This window comes from Tinamus guttatus, unplaced genomic scaffold, assembly GCF_059628265.1.
Source record: "Tinamus guttatus ecotype Peru unplaced genomic scaffold, ASM5962826v1 Tinamus_guttatus_pri_ptg000208l, whole genome shotgun sequence".
NCBI lineage: Eukaryota > Metazoa > Chordata > Aves > Tinamiformes > Tinamidae > Tinamus > Tinamus guttatus.
In genome coordinates this window covers 6,705,200-6,730,520 of record NW_028288742.1, presented here as the reverse complement: position 1 = coordinate 6,730,520, position 25,321 = coordinate 6,705,200, and the positions used below count along the sequence as shown (strand labels likewise).

Below are 25,321 nucleotides of genomic sequence, written 5' to 3'. Positions count from 1 at the left end.
ACCTGCTGCTGTTACAGGCCAAAGGCTGCAATGCCCAGAGTGCTCCGGCATCACCTGCGAGTATCTCTGTACCACAGTTTCTGGGCTTTGTAGTTGCCATTTAGAAAAGCACAAATACTTTTTTTTTTTTTTTTTTGTTCCCCTGCTGGCTGGAGCCATCAGTCCCAGCTTTTTGTGGGGCCTGGCCATAACCAGAGAGCACTTGAAAGCCGCTTCGCCAGCTCTTCCACAGCAGCCCAGGTTTTAGTGGTTAACCTTTTTTTCCCCTAACACAACCTGACAGACAAGCTGGCAGGTTTTGGTACTTTTGAAAGGCAACTTTTTTTTCTCTTTTTATTTTATTAAATTAAAAAATATGCTGCATATAACATCCTGGGGGTAAGTGTTCCTTTTTCCATCTACCCAGAAGAAGGGAAGCGACTCCCCAGCCCTTCTCATGTCCATAGTCTTTATGGACCAATGAAACCTTTTGTCTTTCCTTTCCAAACGTGGGCGCCTCTGCCCTTCAGGCAGGTAGGTATCAGCCGGTTTTGGAGACTCAGTTACAAGGGCTGATGGCAGCTCTGAGCAGCAATCCCACACACGCCACGGGAGAGCACAGCAGAGGCCACAGCCCACCTTCAGACAGGAGTTGGGGTGCACGTGGAGGAGCTGGAAGCCTGCACAGACCCGAGCATGACTCTTGATTGCTTGACACCTGCGTGGTAGAGCAGGGTCAGCCCTCCTGCCTATAGCTCTGTGCCCTGCAGCTGGTAGAGACAGTGCAGCAATGTGGTTGCTGTGAGGTGCTGCTGCACCAACACCAGCTCTGCAGCCCCCACAGCAGCAAGGGCTGGCTGTGTGTGCATGAAGGGCACATGCCCCTGGCACAGAAGAACTCTGTGAAAACCTTGGTGTTAATGCTGACCCATCATGATGAGATCTGGGGTGGGAGATGGGTACTGGGCCTAAAAGAGCCAGAGAAAGTGGAAACAGCTGAGGAATACAGGCAAGATAGGGCTGCTTTACACAGCGCTGGGTGATGAGTGGAGGCCTGTGGGGACTGGAGGAAGGAAGCAGGGCCCCGCGTGCCAGGCTTTGGCTCCCTGCTCCTACTGCAGTGCACAGCAGTGCTCTCCTGGGGCTGTGCTGGGGCAGCCTTCCTCACACAGCAGCAGTGTAGGCCAGAGGTGGGTTTGCAGGGAACAACTGCACTGTTGGATGGTGCTGGTTCTCATTAGAACCCACAGGGCAGCGGGTGGAGACACCTGTAGTCCTGGCACACTCATGGCATGTGAGTCAGCAGAGGGACATGCTAGCCCAGCCTGCAGCAGTAACAGGGCTGGTGCAGAGCACCGTCCTCAGTCAATGCAGTTTTATTGATGTTATAACACCAAATGCTGCCCTTTGCCTCCACTCCCTAGCTAAAAATTCACCCAAATGTCTTTTTTTCCAATCTACTGCTGTCCCAAACAAACCAATAAGGGAAGTTTTTCTTTAGTCAAAACCCAACTGCTTCTACCTGCCAGCTTAGATGTGAGAATCCTACCCTTTCTGATTTAAATCTAATTCTTAATATAATTCCCTTTAGGAGAAAAAAAAAAAAGGCAAAACTTCTTCCTTCTAAGTTAAAAATTAAAATTGGCTTCCCTGACATGAGCTATTTTGGCAACATCGCTTGCTACACGAGAAGGGAACAGCGCTTTCCTCTCCTCCGCCCCCAGGAGTCAGGCTGCTGCGCTGACACCAGCGCTGCTGCAGGGCTCCCTGCGGCCGTGCAGCAGGGACAGGGCCCGTGGCCGCCCCACAGCGAGGACTGCGGCACCTGCTGGGGCTGCCCGGGGTTCCGCAGTGCTGTGTGCCCGGACGTGCAGGCGCTGCCTGCCCCTCGTGCAAGACAGGCGCTCGCTGCAGCCCGCTCCATTTTGTGCCCCTCTTGTGAAGCTGCTGGCGCTTTCCCCTGCCAAGCCCTGGGGGCTGCCCTGACTGAAGGCAACAGTGCACAGGTTGCCTGGGCACAGGTTTGGCAAGGGCAGGAAGCAGAGCAGCGTGATGCTCTGCACCCCCAGCTTTTGTCACAGCGCAGAAAAAACACCGCAGTGAGAGGAGAGGCTGGGGTTTAGTGCACAGGGAAATCAGTGCAGCATGAAAGCCCAACAGAGGCAGCCTAAGCCCTGTGCTGAGCTGTCCCGTCTCCCCTGCTGCACTGCAAGGGACAGCTCCTGCTGCAGCTTCAGCCCACAGAGAGGCTCAGATTAGAGCAGCCGGCAGCAGCACGAGCTCAGATCCCAGCACGGCTTGCTGAGCTGAGGAGCGCAGCTTGAAATGGTTTGCTAGACCGTGAGGCATGAGGACCACCACAGAGCAGAGCTAGTGCTGTGCCTGCCCAGCAGAAGGAGGATGTGCCTCACCTCATCCCTTAGTACTGCCTGGGTAGGACTGGAGAGGAAAGGAGCAGTTGAAGCAGAGCTCTGAAAGCCAATCAAGGAGATCAGCTGCCAGGTTGAGCCTGGTGGAGGGATGACCTGCAGGCTTTCAACTCCACCTTCTCCAGATGATGCTCCACTGTATTTCATGCATGTGAAGAGGACCACCTTAATACTTCTTATCAAGGAAGAGAGGAGCTAAGGCCAAAGCTTGATCCAAGACAGGAGAAAGGGTTGGGGAGGTGGGTTCCTATTCCTGCTCAGAGGCAGAAACTCCTCCACACACCTTGTTTTACAGGGGACACACACCCACAGAACATTTTTCCAGCAGGAGAAACCAGAATAAGGATTTACAAGCCTGGCCACTCCAAGTGCTGCCTTAACTGTATGTAACCCCGCTACTTGTACCTAGCAAGAGACAACAGTCCTGGTCTCAGCTGCCACAGCTGAGGCATGTGCTCAGCCCATTCCCCCAAGAGCAGCAGCCGGGTTCTGCCCGACCCTCTCACAGGACTCGGCCTCTCTGGACTGACAACCCCTTACCCTTCTGTGGGCCACACCAGCCTCTGGCACAAAATACAAAGAACCACCACCACGTAAACCACATTCTGATACTTTTAATACCAGTAGAACAAAACAACGGAAAAATAAACAAGAAAAACAGACTAACCAGAATATAACCACCTATCCTGGAGGTGCAAGGAGTCAGCAGCTTGAAGGAAGGGCTTTCTTAATTTCAAGCAAATGCTTCATGACTACTGATATATACAGGAAACTCATGGAGAGTCTCCCTTCCCCAGCAGCTGTTCCTACATAAGCAGAAAGACATGGACCAGAGAGACATGGGGCAGTACATCTCACTACTGACAAATACAGAAGCCCTCCCCATTCAAAATAAAAAAACAAAATGAGACACCATCAAGGAGTCAGTAGCAGCTGGTAGGACCAGAACCTCTTCTGAGCAAAAATGAGATAAGAAAGAAGCCTGGTAGGAGAGAGAAGCCCTTCCTCTACTTTAGTCCACCTCTTCCATGTGGGATGCATCTTCATCTCCCTCAAGAGGGGGAATTCCATCTGGGACAGCTGCAGTGGGCTGTTCTGCAGTCACCTCATCTTCATCGATACCTGGAAAAGGGAAGAGAAGGGAACAGATGAGGCTTTTGGGCAACACCTGTCCACAGAGGATCAGCCTCTCATGAAGCAAAGGCTGGCTCCTGCCCACTGCCTGAGGGACAGGGCTATTAGCATGCAGGGGTGATCACACATCACAGCACTTCATGAGTTGTTTTTTAGACAAAAATATTAATCATTTGGGGGCAACAGCTATGTGAAAGCACAAGCTGTTTCACTAGATAAGCCTCATCACCCATGGCAAACTGATATTCACTGTGAAGACCTGAAAAGCCCCAGCTTTGTCAGTGGTGGTTCCTATCCTCACAGAACAGCCCATTTCAAGCACAAAGCGCTCCATAAGCAACTTGCTCCCAGTTTCCACTTGCCTGTAGCCACTAGGCAGACATGGCTGCTTCTTTATGTCACAGCAGTTTGGCTCACCTACCTGCCTCCTTCAGCCCTCAAGACAGCTACATGCTACACAGCTGCCCAGGCCATCACAAGGCAGGATGCTCAGCTCTACCAAGGCTTATTACCCCTTTCCCAATACAGCCTGTGTGGGACACAGCACTTCAGGCAGCTTGTGCACTCAGGCCAGAAAGAGGCAAGAAGGGACCACGGGTGGCTACCCCTGCAGTGGCTGATACAGGTGAACTTACAACAGATTGGGACACCACCATCACAAGCAGACCTGCAATGAGCTGAAGCCCAACCTGCAAATACAGTTCGGGACCTGCTCCAGGCCCAAGAAGCTGCACAGACACCTACCAAGCCCAAGTTTGATCATCCTATAGATGCTGTTGGAGTGGGTCTGGGGATCTTCCAGGGAGAAGCCAGAGGACAGCAGAGTTGTCTCAAAGAGCAGTACCACCAGGTTTTTGACAGCTTTGTCGTTTTTGTCGACATCAAGCCTTCTGGCGGAGGATCTCCACAATTGGGTGCTCTGGGTTGATTTCTAGGTGCTTCTTGGCCATCATGTAGCCCATGGTAGAGTTGTCTTGCAGTGCCTGGGCCTTCATGATGCGTTCTATGTTGGCTGTCCAACCATAGGTGCTGGTGACAATGCAGCAGGGAGATGAGACCAACCAGTTTGAGACAGTCACCTGCCGATTGCAGCCAAGAGTTAGCAGAGCGTGGTCCCCATGTGCTCTGGACTGTGCCTAGCCACAGCACACACAGCAACCCTAGGTCTTTGTCCCAGGTTCACCTGGTGACAACTCAAAGCAAACAGGGATCCTACAAGCAGCTCCAGAATCGCTGCACAAGGCAGTGGGGGGAGCTCAACCAGCACTTTCAGTACCCAGTACATTTCCCACACTTACCCTCTCCCATCAATGCACATATTTGGGTCAGTGCCCTTCGTGTGCAGCCTGGTTGCTTAGAGCAAGATGGCGCAGTGAATGCTGGGACCTCCAGACTCCTTTAGCAGCTCCTCTGCAGGAGATGAGGGAGATCAGAGGCATGCATTGAGCTGGATCCCTTGCCTGCATGACAGAGGGCTCAGCCCTCCTCCCTTCAGCCCAGGGCACAGCCCTGGGCCGAACTCCTTGCCCATCTCACCTTCTCCACCTTCTTGTCCAGAATCTCCTTCATGAGCTTGCAAAGTGTCTCAAACTTGGCCTTGCTCTTCTCCATCTTCTTCTTCTCCTCATCTTCAGGCAGCTCCAGCCCCTCCTTGGTGACTGATACCAGGCTCTTGCCATCAAACTCCTTGAGCTGCTGCACGCAGTACTCATCAATTGGCTCCGTCATGTAGACCACCTCAAAGCCACGCTTCTGCACACTCCCCACAAAGGCAGAGTTGGCCACCTGCTCCTTGCTCTCTCCTGGGTTGGTGGGAGGTAGAAATGAGATGTCACCAAGATTTAGTATGTAGTTACAGGGTGTCAAATAGCACCATTCTCCCACAGCCCCTAGCAGAAAGCTGGGACTCTGGTCCTGTTTCTTTCCCCAACCCACAGGAATGAGCTGTGTTGGTATGAAGGACCTGCCTGGAGATGTCTTGTCTGAAGACAACAGGGCTTTTAGGCAGGTAACCTCTTCTCCACCTCCACTGTGGCACAGGGGAGGTCTGGCTCACCTGTGATGTAGTAGATACTCTTCTGTGTCTCCTTCATACGGGATACATATGCTGAAAGCAAAGTGACCTCATCACCTGACTGGGACGTGGGATACTGCAGCAGCTGCGACAGGCGCATTCGGTTGGTTGAGTCCTCATGGATGCCCAGCTAGGGTAGAAGAAAACACGAGAAGTCTCCAGGATGGGACCTGCAGGCACTGAGTCAGTCTCAGGACACAGCCATCTCGGCCATAGCCCCTGCCAGCAGAGGCAGCTGCCCACAGAGGCTCTCTAGGACACTTGTGACACTCCCTCCATCTGAATACCCACTAGATGCTCCTGTTCCTCAGCACAATGGGAGGAGGGTACCCATGACCTGATGCAGGGTGCCTGGCTCTCACCTTGAGGTTGTTGAAGGCCTCATAGAATTTCTTGTAGTTCTCTTTGTCCTTTGCCAGCTCAGTGACGAGCTCCAAGCACTTCTTCACAATGTTCTTATGGATCACCTTGAGGATCTTACTCTGCTGGAGCATCTCATGGGAGATGTTCAGAGGCAGGTCCTCCGAGTCCACCACCCCCCGGATAAAGTCTTATGAGGGAAAAAGAAAGGACAAATATGGTCAGGAGCTCTGAGCTTCACTGCAGGAGAAATGCCAAATAAGACACTGGCTGCTGTCCCCCAACATTAGGCCAGTGCTTCAGCCAGCCCCTCTGTACCAGAGGCAGCACCACAGGCTGTGGGGGTTCCAGCTTATAGCTGGGCAGCTGAGGGCAGGGGAGCTTACTTAAGTACTCAGGGATGAGCTCATCACAGCTGTCCATGATGAAGACCCATCTCACATATAGCTTGATGTTGTTCTTTTTCTTCTTGTTCTCAAAGAGGTCGAAAGGGGCACGGCACGGGATGAAGAGCAGGGCCCTGAACTCCAGCTACTCTTCTACAGAGAAGTGCTGTGGGGCCAGGAAGGAAACACAGCTGCAGTGTTGATTCCCTTCTGCAGCTTCTGCCAGGAGTCAGCAACCTGCTCTGGGCAGGCTGAGCTGCCATCCCACAGGGCACACAGACAGACACAGTAGGGTCCTGCATTTCCCCCTCTTCCTCCTCAGCTCCTCCATCCCTTGGTACCCCAACTGCATCAGGGCTCCCAGGCATCCAGCAGCTCTACACCAAGAGGCCATGCTGATCCAAGCCCAACATCCTCCTACACCCCTTCAAGGGTGGCACTGCTCCTTCTGCCACCTGAACAGGAGTCACAGGGCAGGCTGAGGCACTTTCAAATGTCCCCTGATCCCTCAGCCCTGCACTGGTAGCCTTTGACAGCAAGGCAGCATAGCCCAGAACCCACCTTGACAGCTAGGTGGTCTTCCCAGTCATTGGTGAGGCTTTTGTAGAACTCCCCATATTCCTCCTGTGTGATGTCATCAGGGTTGCCTGTCCATATGGGCTTGGTCTTATTCAGCTCCTCCTGGTTAATGTATTTCTCCTTAATCATCTTAATTTTCTTCTTCTTCCCTTTATCTCCATCCTCCTCTTCATCAGACCCCACATCCTCGATCTTAGTTTTCTCCTCATCCTTAAGAGGCTGAACTCTTCCTCTTCCTTCTCACTTTTCTCTTCTTCCTCATCATCACTGATCTATTTTTAATGCTCTTTCTCCAGCTGCCAGGAGACAAACAAAAAAAAAGAAGTCAGGGCCATGGGCTTAGCCCAAAGCAAACAATATTAGAAGTCCTTTTGCCCCACAGAGGCATTACTGGGTGTATCAGAAAGCCCAGCTCACACAATACCCAGAATCCACTCTCTCCCAAAAATAGATCTCAGAGATTTACTGCTTCTCACAGGACTAAGGTCTGCACCTGAGAAAAAGAAGTGAGGGGCAGAAAACTCTCCACTCTCCATGCTGGATATGCCCCCAGCCCACATTCACCTGTCGCTAAATCAGGCTAGGACCTGCTATCCCATATGCAGCAGCCAGGAACCAGGGAGGGGAAGAGACATTACTCTGTCCTTTCCCATCTTGCTCCACTCTAGCTCTCCAGTTGGTCCCCAAAGCTGTTCTCTTACGTACATAGAGCGTGATAGGGTAGCCAATGAACTGGGCGTGCTTCTTCACCACTTCTTTGACACGCCGCTCCTAAGTACTCTGTCTGGTCCTCCTTCAGATACAGGATCACTTTAGTGCCCCGTCCAATTGACTCACCTATAATATAAGAAGAGAAACATCAGCACTAAGAACACAGGGAAGCTCCTCAGGGCCAGCCGCTACTAGATGTATACCTCATTTTAACAGGCACAAATGAGAACCCAGCCCAGAACACCACCACAAAAAGAGGCTTTCTGGCTAAGAGAAATGAACTTGGTCTTGTACAATACACACCATGGTCAGTGCAGACAGTGAAGGAGCCTCTGGCTGACGACTCCCAGGCATACTGCTCGTCGTCATTGTGCTTGGTAATAACCACTACCTTCTCAGCCACCAGGTAGGCGGAGTAGAAACCCACACCAAACTGCCCCATCATGGAGATGTCTGCACCTGCCTGTAAGAGAGAAAGACAAATGGCAAGGGGAGGACACAAGAGACACCCACAACTGATTCACAGCAGCAAAGAACTGGGTCAGCACGCAGAAATAAAGCAGGCAGTGCCAACAGGCAGTCAGCCCTACACTGAGCTCCTCCCCAGTACAGGAGAGGTGGGGAGCTGCGCTCAGGCAGCCCCACAGCTCCCAGGGCAAGATAACAGCAGAGCTGGGTGCCAACACCCGAGCACGCTCCTATTGAGAGCACTGCACTCACCTGCAGGGCCTCCATGAAGGCTTTGGTGCCAGACTTGGCAATAGTGCCCAAGTTGTTGACAAGGTCGGCCTTGGTCATGCTGATGCCTGTGTCGAGCAGGGTGAGCGTACGCTCCTGCGCATTGGGCACGATGTCGATCTTGAGCTCCTTGCCGCTGTCCAGCTTGGAGGGGTCGGTCAGGCTCTCGTAGCGGGTCTTGTCCAGCGCCTGCAGGGGAGAGCGGGGCGCTTACCTGGGCCTGGGCCGGACGGCCCGCGCGGGGCCCGGCGCACAGCCCGCGGCGGGGCGCTCACGTCGGAGGCGCTGGAGATGAGCTCCCGCAGGAAGATCTCCTTGTTGGAGTAGAAGGTGTTGATGATGAGCGACATGAGCTGCGCAATCTCCGCCTGGAAGGCGAACGTCTCCGCCTCCTCCTCGCCATGCTGCGTCTGCTCAGGCATCTACAAGGCAAAGCGCGGGCCGTGCTGCCCTGCGGGCCGTGCCGGGCCAGGCCGGGCCGGGGCGCCCCGCCACGGGCCCCGCGCTCCCTCACCCCAGGACCGCAGCAGCGGCACTGGCACTGGCACTAGAAGGGGGACGGAGTTCCCCCGAACGGTCTTTATAGAGCTCGTACCGCCTCGCGCCGCCCGCTGGATCCTTCCGCCTTAAAGGGGCTTAGCACAGATTCAGGCCTTGCGCGGTGGGGTCGCGTAGCCACTGCCCTTTTAAGAGCAAGGCCGGCAGGACATGGCCCGTACCGGGCGGGCCGCAGCCCCCGCCGGCCGGGGGGACTATTTCCCGTGGCGGCGGGGGCGCCCTGGGCGCGGGGGCGGTGAGGTGGATTCTTCCAGAGGGTTCCGCGCAGCTGCCGGGTCTGGGGTCACCCCTGGGTGCGGGTGGCGGAGGTGTCAGCGCCCGGGGTAGGCAGCAGAGCTGCTCGTATCCCGCACTGCTGGCTCCTCCGTGTGCAGGACGCTTTACTGGTCTGGGGAGGCTGCAGCTCTCCCGAGTCTAGGAGCCAAGTGCGGAGTGCCAGGTGCCGGGGACGTCTGTGGCTGGTGAAGTCATGGCCCCGCTATCCTGACTTTTCTGCGACCATGGGTGCACGGCAGGGGCGCATATGGGGCAGCGCAGGGTGGGAAGGTGCAGGATGGAGGCCACAGGCAGCACCATAAGGATTTTCCTGGAGGATGTGCTGCAGGGATTGCATCAGGACTGCAGGGCGCTGGCAGCTAGGCTCAGGGAGCGGAGAAGGCCTTTTTCCTCCATAAGAAATCAGCTCGGCAGGGACGGCATTTGGGAAGCATCATGTTCAGCAGCAGCTAAGGGCATGCAGGATAAATCCTGTGCCCTGTCCTTTCTTCTGAAGGCACGTGGGTCTGAACGCCCTGCAGGGCAGCGCTGAGGTGCTGTCGGAGCTCTGCACGCGGAGATGCCCGCGGTGGCTGCGAGCAGGTGTGATGAGGGAGCCTGGCCCTCGCCCTGGGCCCGGAGGGTCACAGCGGGTGAGCCCTGGAGCAGGGGTGGCGGCAAGCGGGGCACGGGCCGTGGCAGGGAGGCAGCCGTGCAGTTCTCCCCAGGAGCAGGAGGTGGCAGCCCAGCTGCTCGCGCACTGGAGAGGCTCCCCGGGAGCGTGAGTTGCTACCGGAGCCTCCCCCTTCTCAGGGGTGCCGGGAACCCCTGGCTGCATGAGGCAGCAGCAAGGCCCTGGGCCCAGCACACAGTGTGCCCTGACTGGTGCTGGCCACAGCAGGGCCTGGAGTGCCCAGAGAGAGCTGCCACCTGCCCTGTCAGCTCCTGTGACCCTCTTTTAGGTGGAAATGGAGACACACACACATACCCAGTTTTGGTCTTTTTATAGAAAAAGGCAACTGTACAGATAAAGTTTATACAAAGCAGGGGAGAAACAAGGGGGAGGTCAGGCTCCCCCTGCAGCACACGGGTAAGCAGGGCAGCTCAGGGGACAGGGAGCCTGCTTTCACACTTCATGATGTCATCTCCTGTCCCAGCAACAGGACATGGAAAACAGAGGCCGGATCACTAACCAGTTTTTGAGGGGGCTGGGAAATAAGCAGACAGGGATGAAGGCAAAGAGAGGAGGGGAAAGGCAGGGTGTTGACACCTTGTTCTTCCTTGGTCTAGCCATGGTGTTGGATGGCAGCTGTTTGAGTGGGACGTGCATGGGTCCCTTCAGATGCTCCTGTGCAGGAGGACATGCTCGTAGCGGACGGGGGGAATGAGGACAGCAAGGCTGCCTGGGGCTCTCCTTCCTATTCACAGGCAGGGGACAGGCTGGGGTGCAGGAAGGAGACAAAAGGAGAGCCAGTGCCCAGGTGTGTTGGGAACACGAGTAGGAGAGGAAACAATACTGGACACCAGCCCTCAGCTCTGCTGAGGAGGTAGCTGAGAGTGGCTTTAGGTCTTGAGCTGGGGGGTTACACAGCATGAGGGGATAACTGGACCTCTGTGAGATCCCAGGGGTCTTGCAGCACGGCAAAGGCACGTGGGCCTGAAGGCATCACACAGCCGAGCGTGGCAGGAGCCAGGCCAGTCCTGGAGGAGTGGAACCGTCTCTGGCTGTAACATGTGCTTCGGCAGTACATTTTGTTGGGGCAGGTGCAGTGTTTTGTCCCCACAGAGTTGAGGTGCCCAGGGCCTCGGAGGAGGATGTGGAGCTGTCTCTCTGTGTCCGTGCGGCCTCTGGATGCCTCTGCTAGATGAGAATTCCAAGTAGGAAGGAGATGGCAGCTCCTAGCGCCAAGCCCAGTGTGAGGAAAAAGGCCATGACTGCTCCAGCTGTTTCTGCTTCGTGAGCGAGCACTTTCCTGCAGGGGAAAGAGGGGTCAGGCCCGTCCTTGGGTCGCATGCTCCATGCCCTGCTGGGAGCTCCCCTGCAGGGACGGGAGGAGATCACGCACTAAGCAGCAGCCTTGTCTCCAGGGCAGGGGAATGGCAAGAGCAAATCCCACTTGGCTCCAAGAGCCTGTCTCTAAACTATGGGCTCAAAGGAAATAGAGCCTCACACAGACTGCCTTGAAGCTCCTGGCGCCAAGGACTCCGCTCCCTGGCTCCTGCCCTGACGCGCTGCAGCCCGCCTGGCTGCGCCCCAGCAGAGCTGCTCGTGCTGCCTGCGCTCCCGTGTCGGCCCAGGCTGCTCCCCCTTCGTGTGGGCTACGCTGCATTCAGCTCTGTGTCCAGCCTCTGCCTGGGGGGCATATAGGAAAATGGGGAGCCCAGGCCGTAGCACCCCCGTCTTAAGGATGTAACACGCCTCAGAGAGAGGACGCAGGGGTTGTCTTCCCAGTGTGGAGGCAGTGGGACCCTCCCCCTCTGCCCTGGGGCAGTGCAGGTGCCAGGGGTAGGCCTAGGCACAAGGCGTTGGGCCTGGGCTGGCACCCAAAGGTAAGGCCAGCTCTTCCCTTGTGCCCAGATGCTACTCACTTGGGCCCGAAGCACATACAAAGGCTGGCCAGGTATCCGTTGGAGATGGAGAAGAAGATCATGAAGACGATGTACCAGGCATCATGAGAGAAGATAATGGGCAGGTATTTGCGGGATTTCACGTTGCACAGCATGAAAAGGGGTACAAAGATGACACGTAGGACCACCATCACTGGCAGGAGGTAGCTGTCCTTCCCAGGCTGGGAGAGAAACACAGAACACTGAGTGAGCTGATTTCCCCATTGCAAAGCAAGGGGCAGCCCCTGCTGTCTGATCTGAGGATGCACAGAGCCTTTTCCCGACGCAAAAAATCCCAGTGTCACCTTCTGATGCAAGGGAGAGATAAGGGCGGTTCTTGAGCCCCCCTCTGCAAGGCTTCCTGACACAGCGTCTGCCTACTGTCCTTCAGTATGTACCTCTGGGTCTGTCTATCCTCATCCTGCAGCTTCCTGCATCCAGTTATGTGGGCTCCCCCAGCATCAGAGACATTTGAAGCTTGGGGGGGCTCTTCTCTCTTTTCCACTAACCTTCGTGGTATTTGCTAGGCCATCACCCACAAGAAGGTTCTCACTACCAGATGTCTGTCACTGCTGTGGGCTCTGCCCGGAGCCTTCAGCTAGCACTGTAAGGAGAGCTGCAGCAGGGAGCAGACACGAGGATGACCAGACGGGCCTCACAGACCCATGTTAGCATCAGAGGCTATCAAAATACTACGCTAGACTTAAGAGCAACTGCTAAGCACTTGCTGGAAACAACAGATGAGGCTTACACACACACACACACACACTCCTCACACATGCACACCCCATTTCGTCCTGCAGCAGACCCTGACCATTGTGCACCTGCAAACTGGGCTTTAACCAGCTCTTCAACTTCCCACATCATCCCCTAGGCAAGCAGGCAACTCTCAATGGAGTACCTGGATGAGTGGAGCTGGGACAAAGTAGCAGGCACTGTCACCCTATGTTGTGCTGCAGCCAGGACCAAAGCAGTCCACAGCGCAGCACATGTCACCTATGTGCTTGGCTCTGTTTGATGCCCTCACCAGTGTGTCAGGGTTTCAGATGACAGGATCCAAGAAAAAGCAGGAAACTGTAGTTGCCTTGGGAGCTGGTGGCCCTGCCAGGGGTGGTGTCTCCTTGGGGTTCCTCATGAGCGTAACTGAAGTGCCACTAACTGTTATATGTGTGGGCAAACCCACAAAAGCAGCATCCTCTTTTGCTCAGTGAGTGGGTGAAGAAACAGAGCAGGGCCTTGACCAGGGAAACAAGGCCCAAACCACATGCAGTCAAACTTTCCATGCAATGCTGTGTTGGAAATATCTCCTTGCTGGGTCATCCCACTCCTGGGGCTGTAGCCTGGACACCAGGCAGTTTGGCTTGTGGCCAAGGGCAGCCAGCAGCGATGGCCAGGAGAGAAGCAGCTCCAGGCTGCAGGGAAACCCAGCACAGCTAGGCCTGGACACACCCCATGTTGTGTGGTGCTGTAAGGAGCTTCTTCAAACAAACAGCCTGAGCAATATAGGGGGAAACTGAGCTTGTGGGGGTGGGTAAAGAGAAAGGAAGAGAGACAGACAGCACAGCTCCCTTCCTCACACCATGCCATTGCAGCCCATGCTCTAAAGTATGCAGGAGAGTCGATGTGGGACATGGCAGGGGACAGTTCAGTGTCCCGCATGGCACAGCTCTGCACTGCTCTGTAGCAGGGCTTTTTAAAGCAGCTCTGTTCTGCACGGAGGTTATATTCTGTGCTGCCTTGTCTTTCACCTGCTTGCCCTGCCGCCATCCTGCCTGGCTGCTGGCTTTGTTTACAAAGAGGCTGGAATGGATAAAGCAGCTTCCTCCAAACCACGCAAAAGAGGAGTGGGAGGAGGATACTGTGACTCTCAGATCTAACCCATAAAGTTTTGCTTTGCACTCAAAGCCAGGGCAGGAGTCAGCCCAGTGCCTCCTTCCTCCCTGGAGCCCCACATGGCTGCTCCAGCAAGGGCCAAGGACAGGCAGCCAGGGAATGGAGAGTGCATGGGTGCTCCAGGAGCAGAGCCCGAACATTTCCTCCCTGTCCCATACTTACCCATGTGAACAGGGCTGTGAGACTCCGTCCTGTCCAGTCAAAGACATTAAACACCAGGAAACAGGAGACTGGGATGAAGTAATGTTCTGCGGAAGGGAAACATGTCATGACAAGCTGCACAGAGACCATCTCACTCTCCTGGCTTCCCACAAAGGACTGAAACTCTCCAGTCAGGTCAGCATCTGCACCCAAGTCATCGCACACGGACTCCTCTATTCAGACACTCCTATAGCTTCAGACCCCACTTTCTTCCCTCCCATTTAGCTCTTTCCCAGACTTATCTTCCTCCCAACCCCATACCTGGGCACACTTACCCCATTTGTTTCCCTCCCCAAGTTCAGTTGACACCTTAGCTGTGATGGCAGGAAAGACTCCGATGGTGACAGTGAAGACAAAGCAGACGGACAGGGCCATGACCCAGAGCTGGGGAAGTTAAAGGAAGGGGCTGGTATCAAACACAGTGTAGGGGGGACCATAATAACCTGTAATGTCCTACACCTGCATCCATCCCCTGACACGAGGTGAAGGGCAGGGGTTGCTGGTAACTCACAAACCTTCTTAAAAATGGAGAAGACTGAGGGCTTTTCATCAGGGTTGTGGATAGGGATGATCTTTGAGTTATTCTGCTCCATCCCATTGGGCTCATCTGCAGAGAGAAATGAGAGTAGGGCATATCTGACAGCAGGTATCTTCAGTCCTTCTATCTCATTCTTCCCCTTAGCTCTTCCTCCTCTCCATTCCTCACCTTTCTTAATCAGGTCTCTCTTGGTCTCCAGCTCTGCGTGGTACACACTGTACTCTGTCTTATCCTTCATGGAGTAGTAGCGGAAGAAATCCTGCAGAGACACAGTCATTGGGAACTCATTCCCACGTGGGGAAAGAAGGCTGCCAGGGAATGGGTGTTTGGGGCTATGTGGTAACAGCGCAGCAGGTGGTAACAGCAGGCTGCGCAATATGGGCAAAACATTTGTCCCAGGTGTACCTGATACCCATGCTTTCTAGCTCTCCCAAGGGCTCATTGCCATGCACTACCCCAGGATACAGAGATTTGGGCTGGGAAGTCCCACAGACATCTTCCCTGCCATGACCCAGGAGGTGGATACTGGTAGGAGTCAAGGTGGGAATGTCAGTGGGCCAAAGTTCTTGTGCTGCAATGTGGAAAGATCTCATGTCCTTCCCCACAAAGAAGAAAAAGTCTTACCAAGCGAGGCAAGATGATGTAGGAGGAGATTGCCAGCACGACCACCACGCACGCTGTGGTGAAGTAACCAATGTAGCTCTCTGGCTGCTGAGCACCAACTGGGAGCACAAGGAGGAAAAGGCACAAGATGAAGGAGGCAAGCAAAACAAAGTCCTGATGCCATCTCCCACCCATCCCTACAGTGTGATCCCAGGGTGAGGTCCCCTGCTTGCGCCCCCTCTGCTTGCTGCAGGCAGAGATTGCAGTCTCTAGCCAGCCCCGTTAGCAGCAGCGATGCAGGAGGGCTCTCACCGCAGCGATTACTCACTGGCAATACTGAAGATCATCGCCAAAGCAGCAAAGGTTCCTGCCATGCCCTGCCCGCTCATGATGGGAGCCGTGTAGCTGGCAGGCAGGAGCCCTGCCAGTCCGAAGAGGCTGCTCTGGAGGATGGCACCAAAGGCTGTAGAGGAGAAGGACGAGCAGAAATGAGCAACCAAAGGACTGTGCCTCTGCAAGAAACTACCTTGCAACCGGCACTGTGTCCCTGAGGAGCAAGACAGGCACCTCTCTCCTCCCCCTTCCCCTCACTCTCCTGCAGTGAGGTTTGTGCTCTCCTCCCCACAGAGGTCAGTCCTAGCTGTGCGGCTCAAATTAACAGAAGAGTTCGAGGCACTTTCCTTCCTCCTCATGCCCCACTCACAGTTGATGAAGACAATGCTGATCATGGTGAAGACAAAGAAGGGAAGAGGCTCCATGGTGACTTTCACCATGATTGTGGTGATTAGGAACACCAGCCCAATGGCCACCAAGCTGCCCAAGATGCGGATCTGCTGGGAAATCCTGCAAGAGAGAATCTCAGTGAGGAAAACCCATCCTCTACAGGCATTTTGGCTCAGTGCTGCTGTGGGAGGACAGGTGGGAGTTGAGCTGTCCTGTGGACAGGGGCTGGCCGGAGCAAGGATGGGGCAAGGCTCACCGCTGGTGGATGAAAGAGTTGAGGCAGGTGAAGATGAGGAGTGGCACCATGGCACAGAGAGTCATGAAGTTGTCAAACATGGACTGCAGGTAGGAGCAGGGTAAGGTGGTCCTAGCAGTCTCATTCGAGAAGCAGTTCTCATTCTTTGGGTCTGCCAGGCGGTCGATGAAATACTGCAAGGGAAGGAGTCAGGTGGGGCTGAGCTGCTGCAGAGCTTCCTCCAGCACATTCGGGCTGCACATGCCACCTCCCCAAGCCCAGGGCTCCTCCTGCCACCTCAGTGTGACACATCCCACTGAGGTTACCCACACTCCATCTCCCCATCTACAAACATTGGGGGCTCTACACTGTCCTATGCTGTCGCACCCACGCTGCCATCCCTAGAAGTGACATTGGATGATTAGTGACATTGAGAGTGGTGGCACCTTCCTGGCGGTCATGAAGAAATTCCATGGCAGCAATGTTCCCAGCCCGAGGATGAAGAAGATCAGCCACACACCTTTGTACCTGTGAGGGGGACAGAGCTGTTCAGTGCAGGGGACAAATATCACCTCTCTTCCTGACTGTCCTCCAGCCCACTGTGGGACACAGCATGATGAGGAGGAGCAAGGATGGACATTCACAACCTTGTGCTGTCTGTGGGACCAGTGCTCTTAACCGTGGGTTACACCAGGGTGGCATAAGGGATTTACTTCCCCCTAGCTCTGCCACTGGCACTCAGCAGTCCCCACAGCCCCTGCTCACCCAGCCACAGCGTCTCCTGTGCAGACGTGGCCTTGCACAGGGGCCAGAGGAGGCCCTTCCCCAGACCCTGGCACCGTTTCCTAGCAGGCTATGAAAGCAGAGGGAGGCTGGTTGCTCCTTGGCACATGGTACCCGGATGCACAGCGACTGTTGCTGGAGCTGAGAGGGAGTCACGCTACCCAGGAAGAGCAGTGCCGTGTCCCAGCACTGACTGCGTAGAGCCCATCTGCTACGGAAAAACTGACAGCAAGCGTGTCTTGGGGAAAGGGACTCCACAGACAGGGAGGGAACACGAAGATCCGGAGGGCAGACTGCCAGTGGATTGGCACCCAGCATGGGCAGCTCCAGCATGCTCTCCAGCCCACAGATTGAAGGGAACAGACAGCAAACTGGGCACAGCGGGGGGAATGGGCTGGGCAATGGCCTTCGGGGCCTGGAGGTACCTCTAATCCCTCCAGCTTCCAGCTCACAGCACCATGGTGTCCCAAGGGGCAGGGCACAAGCGGCCCTTTGGTATCATAGCCCTGTAGCACAGAAAACGTGCAGGACAGGGCCCCTGTGCCCCTCAGACCTCCTGGTATCCTGGATATGGCCCCAGAGAGAGGCCCAGCCCTACCTATCTTGGGGCCCGTCTCTTGCTGTCATCTTGTGCAGCGTGGTTCAGCAACGGTCCCAGCAAGTCTCGTGGTTGCTCTCCGTCTGGAAAATAAACAGAGGGTTTTACTGGGGTGTGAGGCACACAGGCCGGGCAGGGACAGCACTGCTTTTAACCCTCTGCTCTAAGTGAGCTCTCCACAGGCCTGGGAGACAAACAGAGCCCTGCCACTGGCAAGAGCATTGCACCACAGTTTTGGAAACCTGCAGCTCCGAGTTCTTCAGCCGAGAAGCTGACGGACGGGGCCATATGCTGCTGGCCAGAGGATGCTTAACTCTTTCCTCTGAAAAGGAAGACACTTGTATGAGCTACCAAGCTGCTCTACCCACCTGCCTGGCGGCTCCACTGCAGGCTCTTTTAGGAGATTTCTGGGCCTGCAGCTCTCTGCTCTCAATCCTCATGCTGCAAGCAAAGCCTATGCGCAGCGGGCTGGGTCCCCCCTGCCATCCCCACGTCCCTGCAACACTCAGGGCACGGCAGGACAAAGGACATATTCAATGACTCCCCTGATCAGAACTGCACAAACCCTCCATTCCAAATTCCCTCTTCCCCAGGGCTCTTGCAGCCCGTTCCTGCATCACTCTTGGAAGCGGCATTCCCAGGTCCAGCGCAGGACATCCCTCGGGGAGCCCGGCACTGCTTACCTCCCCCTTTAGCCACCTCTCTGCACAACAAAACCTCCTGCTGAGCCTGACCCCCACTCCGTCCCTCCCTCCCTCTGCAGTGGGAGCAGGATCAGCTGCCCGGGAGAAGCCGCAGGCCTGCCTTGTCCTTTTCCAGTCCGGCCGGCACAGCATTGGGTATGCGGTCACTTCTCCCAGGGCTTCACGCACACCGAGGCTCCTGCTGGGCACGGCGCTACGCATGGCCCTCAGCCGACTGCCTCGGCTCCCTCCCCGCGGCCGGCAGCATCCCCGACGCCGCAGCCCGGCTCCTGCCAGGTAGCCGGCTCACTGCAGCATGCTGGGATCTGTAGTCCACACCAGACCCGGCGTGTCTTAAAGGCAACCGAGGCTCTGCCTCGCTGCCGGCGCGCGTGTCCTTCAGCTCAGCCCTTTCTTAGCGGAGAAAGGCAGAAAGGCGCCCGGGGCATGGCTCAGGATACGATGCCTCCTCTCTGCCCTGTGAGCTACCCAGGCTTCCAGAGAAAACGTAGGAAAATCCCCTGCTGGCGGGCAGGCAGGAGCTTGCAGAGCCGCTGCGCTGGGTTGGCAGGGGACCTGCTGGTGCGACTGCACCCCTTTGCATACATGCAGACACGGGGGGTCGCCCCGTGCAAAACCACCTCTCCTGGGATATCTCCCCCGCTGAGCAGAGAAAACCAGCAGGTCCCAAACAGCCAACAAGCCCCTGGCTTTGCTCTCGGCTTCCCCCTGCTTCCTGCAGCTCCCACTGGTGTGTGGGGCGCTGGGGAGGGGACAGGCCGCACGGACATACCTGGGGAGGACAGGCAGCACCGGCCTGCAGGCTGATCCTCACCCTGTGCCTGGGCAGTGTATTTGAGGGCGACGCGTTCTCCCCTCCCTCGCATTCCCCTCCTCCTCCCAGGGACGAGAGTCAGGCCCCCGCTTGAGTCACGGCCGGGACCGCGTGTCCAGCGGCATCCATGGAGGAGGAGGAGAGGTGTCAGGTACCAGGGCTGGCGGGCGGCCCGGTCCTGCGCCCGGATGCCTGGGCAAGGGAGGAAAGGAAGGGTGCCGCAGAGGAGGCAGCGCACACAGCCACAGAGCGGCTCCGGGCCGCTCCGCCCGGCGCCCTGCGGTCCTGCTCCCATCCGTCCCGTCCCATCCGCAGAGCGCTGGGAGCGCTGTCCTCCTCGGCAGGCAATGCCCGGCCGCCTGGCCGCAGCCTCCTGCCGGCTTTGTTTATTTTCTGTCTCACTTTGCTAAGTGCCTTCTAATTTTTTCCACAAAGAGCCAGTCCTTGCCAAGGGGCACGCGTGTCAGTGCTCATTACGGCAGGAAACGCGTCCAGCCGCCAGCTCTTACAAACAACCTCACAATAAACACAGAAGGTCAAACCCGCCAGCTCAAGCAACAGGTGGCAACCACGCTCCGACCCAGCGAGAGCAAAACTCCTGTGACTGCCTGGGGACAGAGACCGGCATATGGCCACCCCAGGCACCTCGCTGGCACGCTGCAGCTCCAACCTTACCCATCTCCCTGCAAGGTGTCCCAGCAGTGCTGTGGGATGCATGGCCAGGAGGGCGGCAGGAGGAGGACCTGATGAGGAGCTTTGGTGTAAGAGCACCCGCTTTGTTCCTGGACACAAAGCGTCCATCCTCAGTCCTTCCCCTCTTCTCACACACTATGCGTAAGCACTACTGTGGTGTCCATGTCACAGCAAGGTAACAAGCAGGACTGGCTTAATAAAGGACAGGTTATCTCCTTCCTTGTAACAAATACAAACAGAGATAGGGTAATTATAATTGCCCATTTGCTCAACACAAAGGCCATGACACACTCGAAGTGACACCTATTGTATTGGGACATACACAAGCGCATTGTGAGCCAACTCCTGGGAACACAGCACAAACACTGCATGGAAAAATGCCTAATCCCTAGGAAAACATGAGCTGCAGGAGGGATGCACCTGAAGGCAGTGGTTTGCCAATGGGCTTTGGAGATTTCCCTCTCCCTCCCTTCCCCTATGTCACCTATTCTTCTGCTTCTGATGCCTTCACTGAAGGTTAGCAAGGACGAGTTTGGCTTTCCAATTAGGAGTGGTTTCATGGCAATGAATGGGCATGCTACACCTTTCACCCAGGAACACCAGCCCTCTAAAGAAAAACTCTTTACCCTGCACTAGAGCCACAGCCCTTTCCTTACACCTTGTAGTCTAGGGGATGCTGGCAGACAATATGTTGAATATCTCAGTGTCATCCCACCATTGATTACAATGAATCACTTCGCAGGTCCACACTTCCTCCAAGCACAGCCAAGATGGGGCAGAGCCAGATGCCTTCCCAACCTTCACCCCATCCCTTATTTCTGTTTGCTGTTTTGGAAAACAGCAAGGAAAAAGCAAACTCCAGGCAGATAGGCTGATCTGGGTACCCACCAAGGTTTATCTGAGGGCAGGGAACAGGCGTAATATCTGATGCACAAGTGACATGAAACCCTGGTGGCCGTGATTCTGCTAGGAAAAAGGAAAAGCTTTAAGACTGCCTGTTGACACTTCATGTTCATGCCCTCTGCATGCACAGGGTCCTTGTGTCTCGTGCCAGCTGTGTCCCAGGAACAAACCATGGAGGCAGTGGCTCCAGTCCCTCCTTTTGCATTAGCATCCTGCACTCCTCCACCTTTGGCTGTGAGTGCACTTGTGTTTCACAAGATGTATGAGTCTGCACGTCTGTGTATCTCACTGCAATCCTGCAACAAAGGCAAGCCCTCACACAGCAAGGGCAGGCACCTCGGACCAATCTGTCTAGCTCAGTATCTTGTCTCTGCCAGAGGCCAAAGGTGGATGCCAAAAGAGTGTAAGAACAGGTTAAACAAATATTTAAGTCTCTAGTTACTCTCACGGCCTATGACGATTCTGTTCTGGCAACTGCCTGAGCCATGTACAGTTTTTCTGTTTTGTAACCCTCAGTGGACTTTGCAGCTGTGAAAATGTCCATCTTCCCCTCTAACTCACATGCCCTTTAGGCATGATCACATCCTCCAGCAAGGAGTTCCTTGGCTACACCTGTGAAGTTCACCTTGTGCATAGGATGTGCTAGCTTAATTTGATGCACCCTCATTCTTGTATTCAAAGAGCATTAGGTCCCTTCCTCATGCCAGCCATGAGTTTACAGGACTGGATCATATCCACCCTACATCATGTTTTCCAAACACAAAAATTCTAGCTTACTTAGTCACACAGAAACAGCTCCATGCCTTTGATCCTCCTTGTTGCTTTTTCTCTGAATCTTCCCCACTTCCACTAGACCCTTTTAGAGACAGGGAGGCCAGAACTGCATGAAGGTTTAGGGTAGGTGAACTGTGGATTTAAACAGTGGCACAAAGCTGTTTTCTGCTTTCTCTGTTTTCTTTTTCTTTCTTTTTTTTTTTTTGCCTTATTGATTTGATATGTTTTTCTGTGGTTGTACACTGAGCTATCTGAAATAACTCCAAGTCTTACTGAGAGTAGCCAGCTCAGAGTTTGTCATTTTGTTTGCAAATCTGGGACTGTTTATCTCCCTTGTGTTTTACTGGATATTTATCTAAATTGAATTCCATCTGCCTGCTGCCCAGTCTTGTAATGGTCTGTAACTTTTCACAGTTGGCTCTGGTCCGCACTATCTTAAGAAACCCGACAGCATCAGCAAACTCTGTCATATCAATTCTCATCCCTTTTCTAGGTCACTCATGAATGTGTCAGAAATAGCATGAGACTGAACACAGGCACCATACGGGTGTATGAGCGACAGCTCTGCACTTGTGATCAACTTCCACTGCAACAGTGAGCACTTAGTGCTGTTTGAGGCTTGCTGTTTTTTAACCAATTATTAATCCACACAACCACCTCCTCTCTTGACCAGCCAGCTTCCTTAAAAGTCTGGGCTGAAAGGCCTTGTGGAATGCTGTTCGGGAAGCCGTGTGGACACCAGCAGCGCTATCTCCCTCATCCCCTCACCTGGAAGACCCTGCACAGCGCTCCGCTAGCCGTGGGAGGCTGCCCTTCCCATGGCAGGCGCCTCCTACCAGCACCGCAGCTCTCCCCATGCCTCTGATTTCAATTTCCCGTTACCATCTACCCATTTGCCTGGCAGATGTTTACTATGCAGCTTTTCTGTGACACTCCCTCCAGTCTTTCTTAAAACCCAAAGTCATTAATTTTTCCACCTCCCAGTCCTCAGGGACCAGGGCGGTTGTGAATGAATGACTGCATATCACATCCCTGTCTTCCTGTAGCCCTCCGGTGCATATCATCTCATCCTAGCAACCTGTTGCTTTTCATATTGTCTGTTTTATCACCTTTCCTGTAGACTCTAATAAGCCCCTCTAATAAAAGATTCTCTAATAAGCCCCTCTAATAAAAGGATGCAGGTGCGGAAGCCCCCAGGCTCTTCCGGAGTGGACAGAGGCAAAACCTTCCTTTAGCTTTCTTGCTATGGCCTCATTTTCTGATTGCCTGCTCCTCAAGCTGACTAGGGCAGGCTTCCTACTCCTGATGTGATTTACAAGTATTCACCATCAAGGAGCTGATAACAGTTCCTATTATTCTTGTTCTCCTCCTTTCTCGACCCTGCCTCTGGGCAAAGAGGCTCCTTGTGGAGTCCAGCAAAGGCAGCTTGGCGAGGCAGCGTGCCAGTCTCTGCAGAGCTGCTTGCAACCCCCTTCACACTGCGGGCCCTAGCAGGCTGCACACGCTCTTGCCAAGCAGCCGGCGCCAGCACCCCTGCCCCACAGAGGCTCCTGCCCCATGCCCAGCAGAGTTGTGTCACATCTGCGCCTGCCCGGGAACTGTCCCCGCTCCGGGCACCGTTTCTCTCCGTGGGCCTGCTGCTCCCAGCTCAGCTCCCGAGGAAGGGGAAGGCTGCCCAGAGCCTCCCTGCCGCCAGGCTCCAGCACGCAAGCGGGATTTCTGCAGCTGCCACGCAAGCTGCAGAGATATGGGGGATGTCCCCACTGCCAGCACCCGCTGCGGGCTGTTATCTCGCCTGCCGGGTGGTGCGGGGAACACTCAGCACGGCAATGTTTTGAACTGCACACGTCAGCCAGCTGCAAAAAAACCCTTATCTGGACAGTAAAACAAGCCGTGAGAGGCTCCGGGGCCCCAGCAGGTAAAGCAGCCCAAACATGCATGTAAACTGGGAAGAAGAGTTCTCACACCCTCCATTTACTTGCTCCATTTATCACACATGCCATGTACTGTCCTAAATGTGGCAATTCACCCTTCTTACGTGCCCCGTGTCAGGTCACTTGCTTTGTCACAGGCTCTAGCTGCTGAGTGTACCACACTGACCCTGAGTGCGGTCACCGCGCGTTGCAGCCTGGAAATTGGTCCTGGCACCTAATGGGACTGCAGTGCTGCCAGGTCATCAGCTGCCCCTGGAGGGCTTTCCACAACGCACAGTGGGCAGCACTGGAGCAAGGCCAGCCTTAAGACCCCTCAAACCAACTCAGACTGGACGCTACTGCCCATCAAGGAGCTCCTTCACCCCACAGCCACGGGCCTCTGTCTCCCCACCATGGGTGCTTCCAGTCCTGTCATATAAGTGGCAAAGGACAGGCTACTAAAAGACCAAAAAAAAATTACAAACGGCAGAAGAGAAGCCCCAGCAATGGCAGCCCTACAGGTAAAGGCATACACATCTCTCCTCAGCATGCAGTGAATACCTAACCACAGGCACTCCTGGTCTCCTGGATGCAGAAAAACCCTCAAGGCACCACGTAGCAGAGACAGATGTCACCTAATGCTCAGCCTCCCATTAGGCACCTACACCAAGCTCAGAGGCCAATCCCCCTCTTTGCCAAAGGGCAGCATTTTAATGTTGCCGCAAAAAGCTTACCAGAAGGGCAGCTTGGTCCCAGGCGCTCAGCACTGGTCACTTCAGGCCATGCAAAGCAGCTGTGACTCGGAGGAAGGCACAGGGTACGGAGAGCCCGGAAAAGCTCTGCAAATATCCAAGGTTTGGGAGAGGGAGAGGAGACAGAGCAGCCAGGGGAAGGCAGGAGTTAAGAGGAGAGCGTCCTTTCTGAGGAAGCAGAGAGAACTCTTCTAGATAGGGTCAACAGCAGAGGGGGAGAGATAAGCAGCTCTTTGAGGTCTGTTTGCAGAGACACAGTTTCGTCACAGCATTTCCAAGAGCTATCGCGTCGGACGGCACTGTCTTACGCACAAGATACCTCAGCCCTTCTGCTCTTCTCAAAGGGGAAAAAATGGGATAAATGAAGGAAAACAAAACAAAACAAAAAACAGAACAAACAAACAAACAAACAGAACTAAGCAAGAGCTATTTTCTATCCTCATTTCCTTCCTATCTTCCTTCAACACTTCCTACCTTTGCTTTCCCTAGGACTCACCAGCACCTTCTGGAAATCATGACCAGTGCCAGTTCTTCCCAGCCACTACCTTTGGGGAAGAAGACTATCTGCTCCACACCAAGAAGGAGGTCCTTCTGAAGGTCAGCAGGCTTGGGAAGGAGATTTTTTTTTTCCAGAATTCCCCCCAGCTCTCAGTCCTCCAGGGGCTAAGTGACAAGGAAAGGGAAGGGGAAATGAGTGCGTGGTCCCTGTGCAGGCTCTGAACTGCTGAGGGCAGGCATGGAGGTTTGCACAAGGCCTACAACATCTGGCCAGGGCTTCCTGTGGGACTAGTGGGCAACCACCAAGCTGCACTAAAATGCAGGAGATGGCCAGGTGGGGCAGGTATCTAGAAGGCTCAGCCTTGCGGTTAATTAATAGGCCAGACCCGATTAGTTAAGGGGAAGATAAGCTACACAGGATGCAAAGGGCTGGCCTGCAAGAGGCTAATTGGTTTTATCCCCTAGTGGACTTTACCCCTCTTGGTGTATGCGCAGAACTATGGCAGGAGACCAAGGCAGATGCACCCTCAAAGACTGTCCACACGCAACCCTAATCTACGATACCCTCCAAGACCAATGGCAGCCCCTCCTCGTGCTGAGAAAGCCCCTTGTGGAGACCCCAAAGAGCTTCAGTCCAGACCTTCACCTTGTCCTCTGTGGCCAACAGCTGTGGCACTCCATGGGCCATAAATGCTGCCCATGCGAGGTACTACAAGCCAGGGCCCTTGAGGGCCAGCCCAGGGGACACATCGGGAAGCAGCACAATGGGAGGAAGCAGCGTTTCCGCTTCTCAATCAAGAAAACTCTGTAGGACCCCTGAGCAGGACAGCGTCAATGCGAAACTCAGCTGGGAGCACAATGGGGCCCGGCGGCGGCCCCCGGGCAG

General features: G+C 54.8%; 2 protein-coding genes across 2 annotated transcripts; both read right to left on the bottom strand.

Annotated features, from left to right (window-relative positions):
- Nucleotides 1–3,415: 3,415 nt before the first annotated feature.
- HSP90AB1 (heat shock protein 90 alpha family class B member 1) lies at nucleotides 3,416–8,812 on the bottom strand. The gene is given in 14 exon segments (XM_088524217.1): nucleotides 3,416–3,530; nucleotides 4,287–4,425; nucleotides 4,427–4,621; nucleotides 5,079–5,344; nucleotides 5,599–5,746; nucleotides 5,979–6,166; nucleotides 6,363–6,528; nucleotides 6,924–7,165; nucleotides 7,168–7,237; nucleotides 7,647–7,713; nucleotides 7,715–7,778; nucleotides 7,956–8,115; nucleotides 8,373–8,579; nucleotides 8,666–8,812. Coding segments are annotated over 14 exon segments (2,169 nt in total). The 3' UTR covers nucleotides 3,416–3,420.
- A 1,999-nt stretch (nucleotides 8,813–10,811) lies between these two features.
- On the bottom strand, nucleotides 10,812–23,986 carry SLC29A1 (solute carrier family 29 member 1 (Augustine blood group)). Its single transcript, XM_010219804.2, has 13 exons — nucleotides 23,920–23,986; nucleotides 17,385–17,467; nucleotides 16,450–16,531; nucleotides 16,025–16,197; nucleotides 15,749–15,888; nucleotides 15,374–15,508; nucleotides 15,067–15,164; nucleotides 14,611–14,701; nucleotides 14,420–14,511; nucleotides 14,180–14,288; nucleotides 13,866–13,951; nucleotides 11,793–11,992; nucleotides 10,812–11,176 (listed from the first exon to the last, which is right to left on the bottom strand). Exons 2-13 carry the CDS (start codon nucleotides 17,411–17,413, stop codon nucleotides 11,065–11,067), a joined length of 1,347 nt encoding a protein of 448 aa, XP_010218106.2. The 5' UTR covers nucleotides 17,414–17,467; nucleotides 23,920–23,986; the 3' UTR covers nucleotides 10,812–11,064.
- Between the last annotated feature and the right edge of the window lie 1,335 nt (nucleotides 23,987–25,321).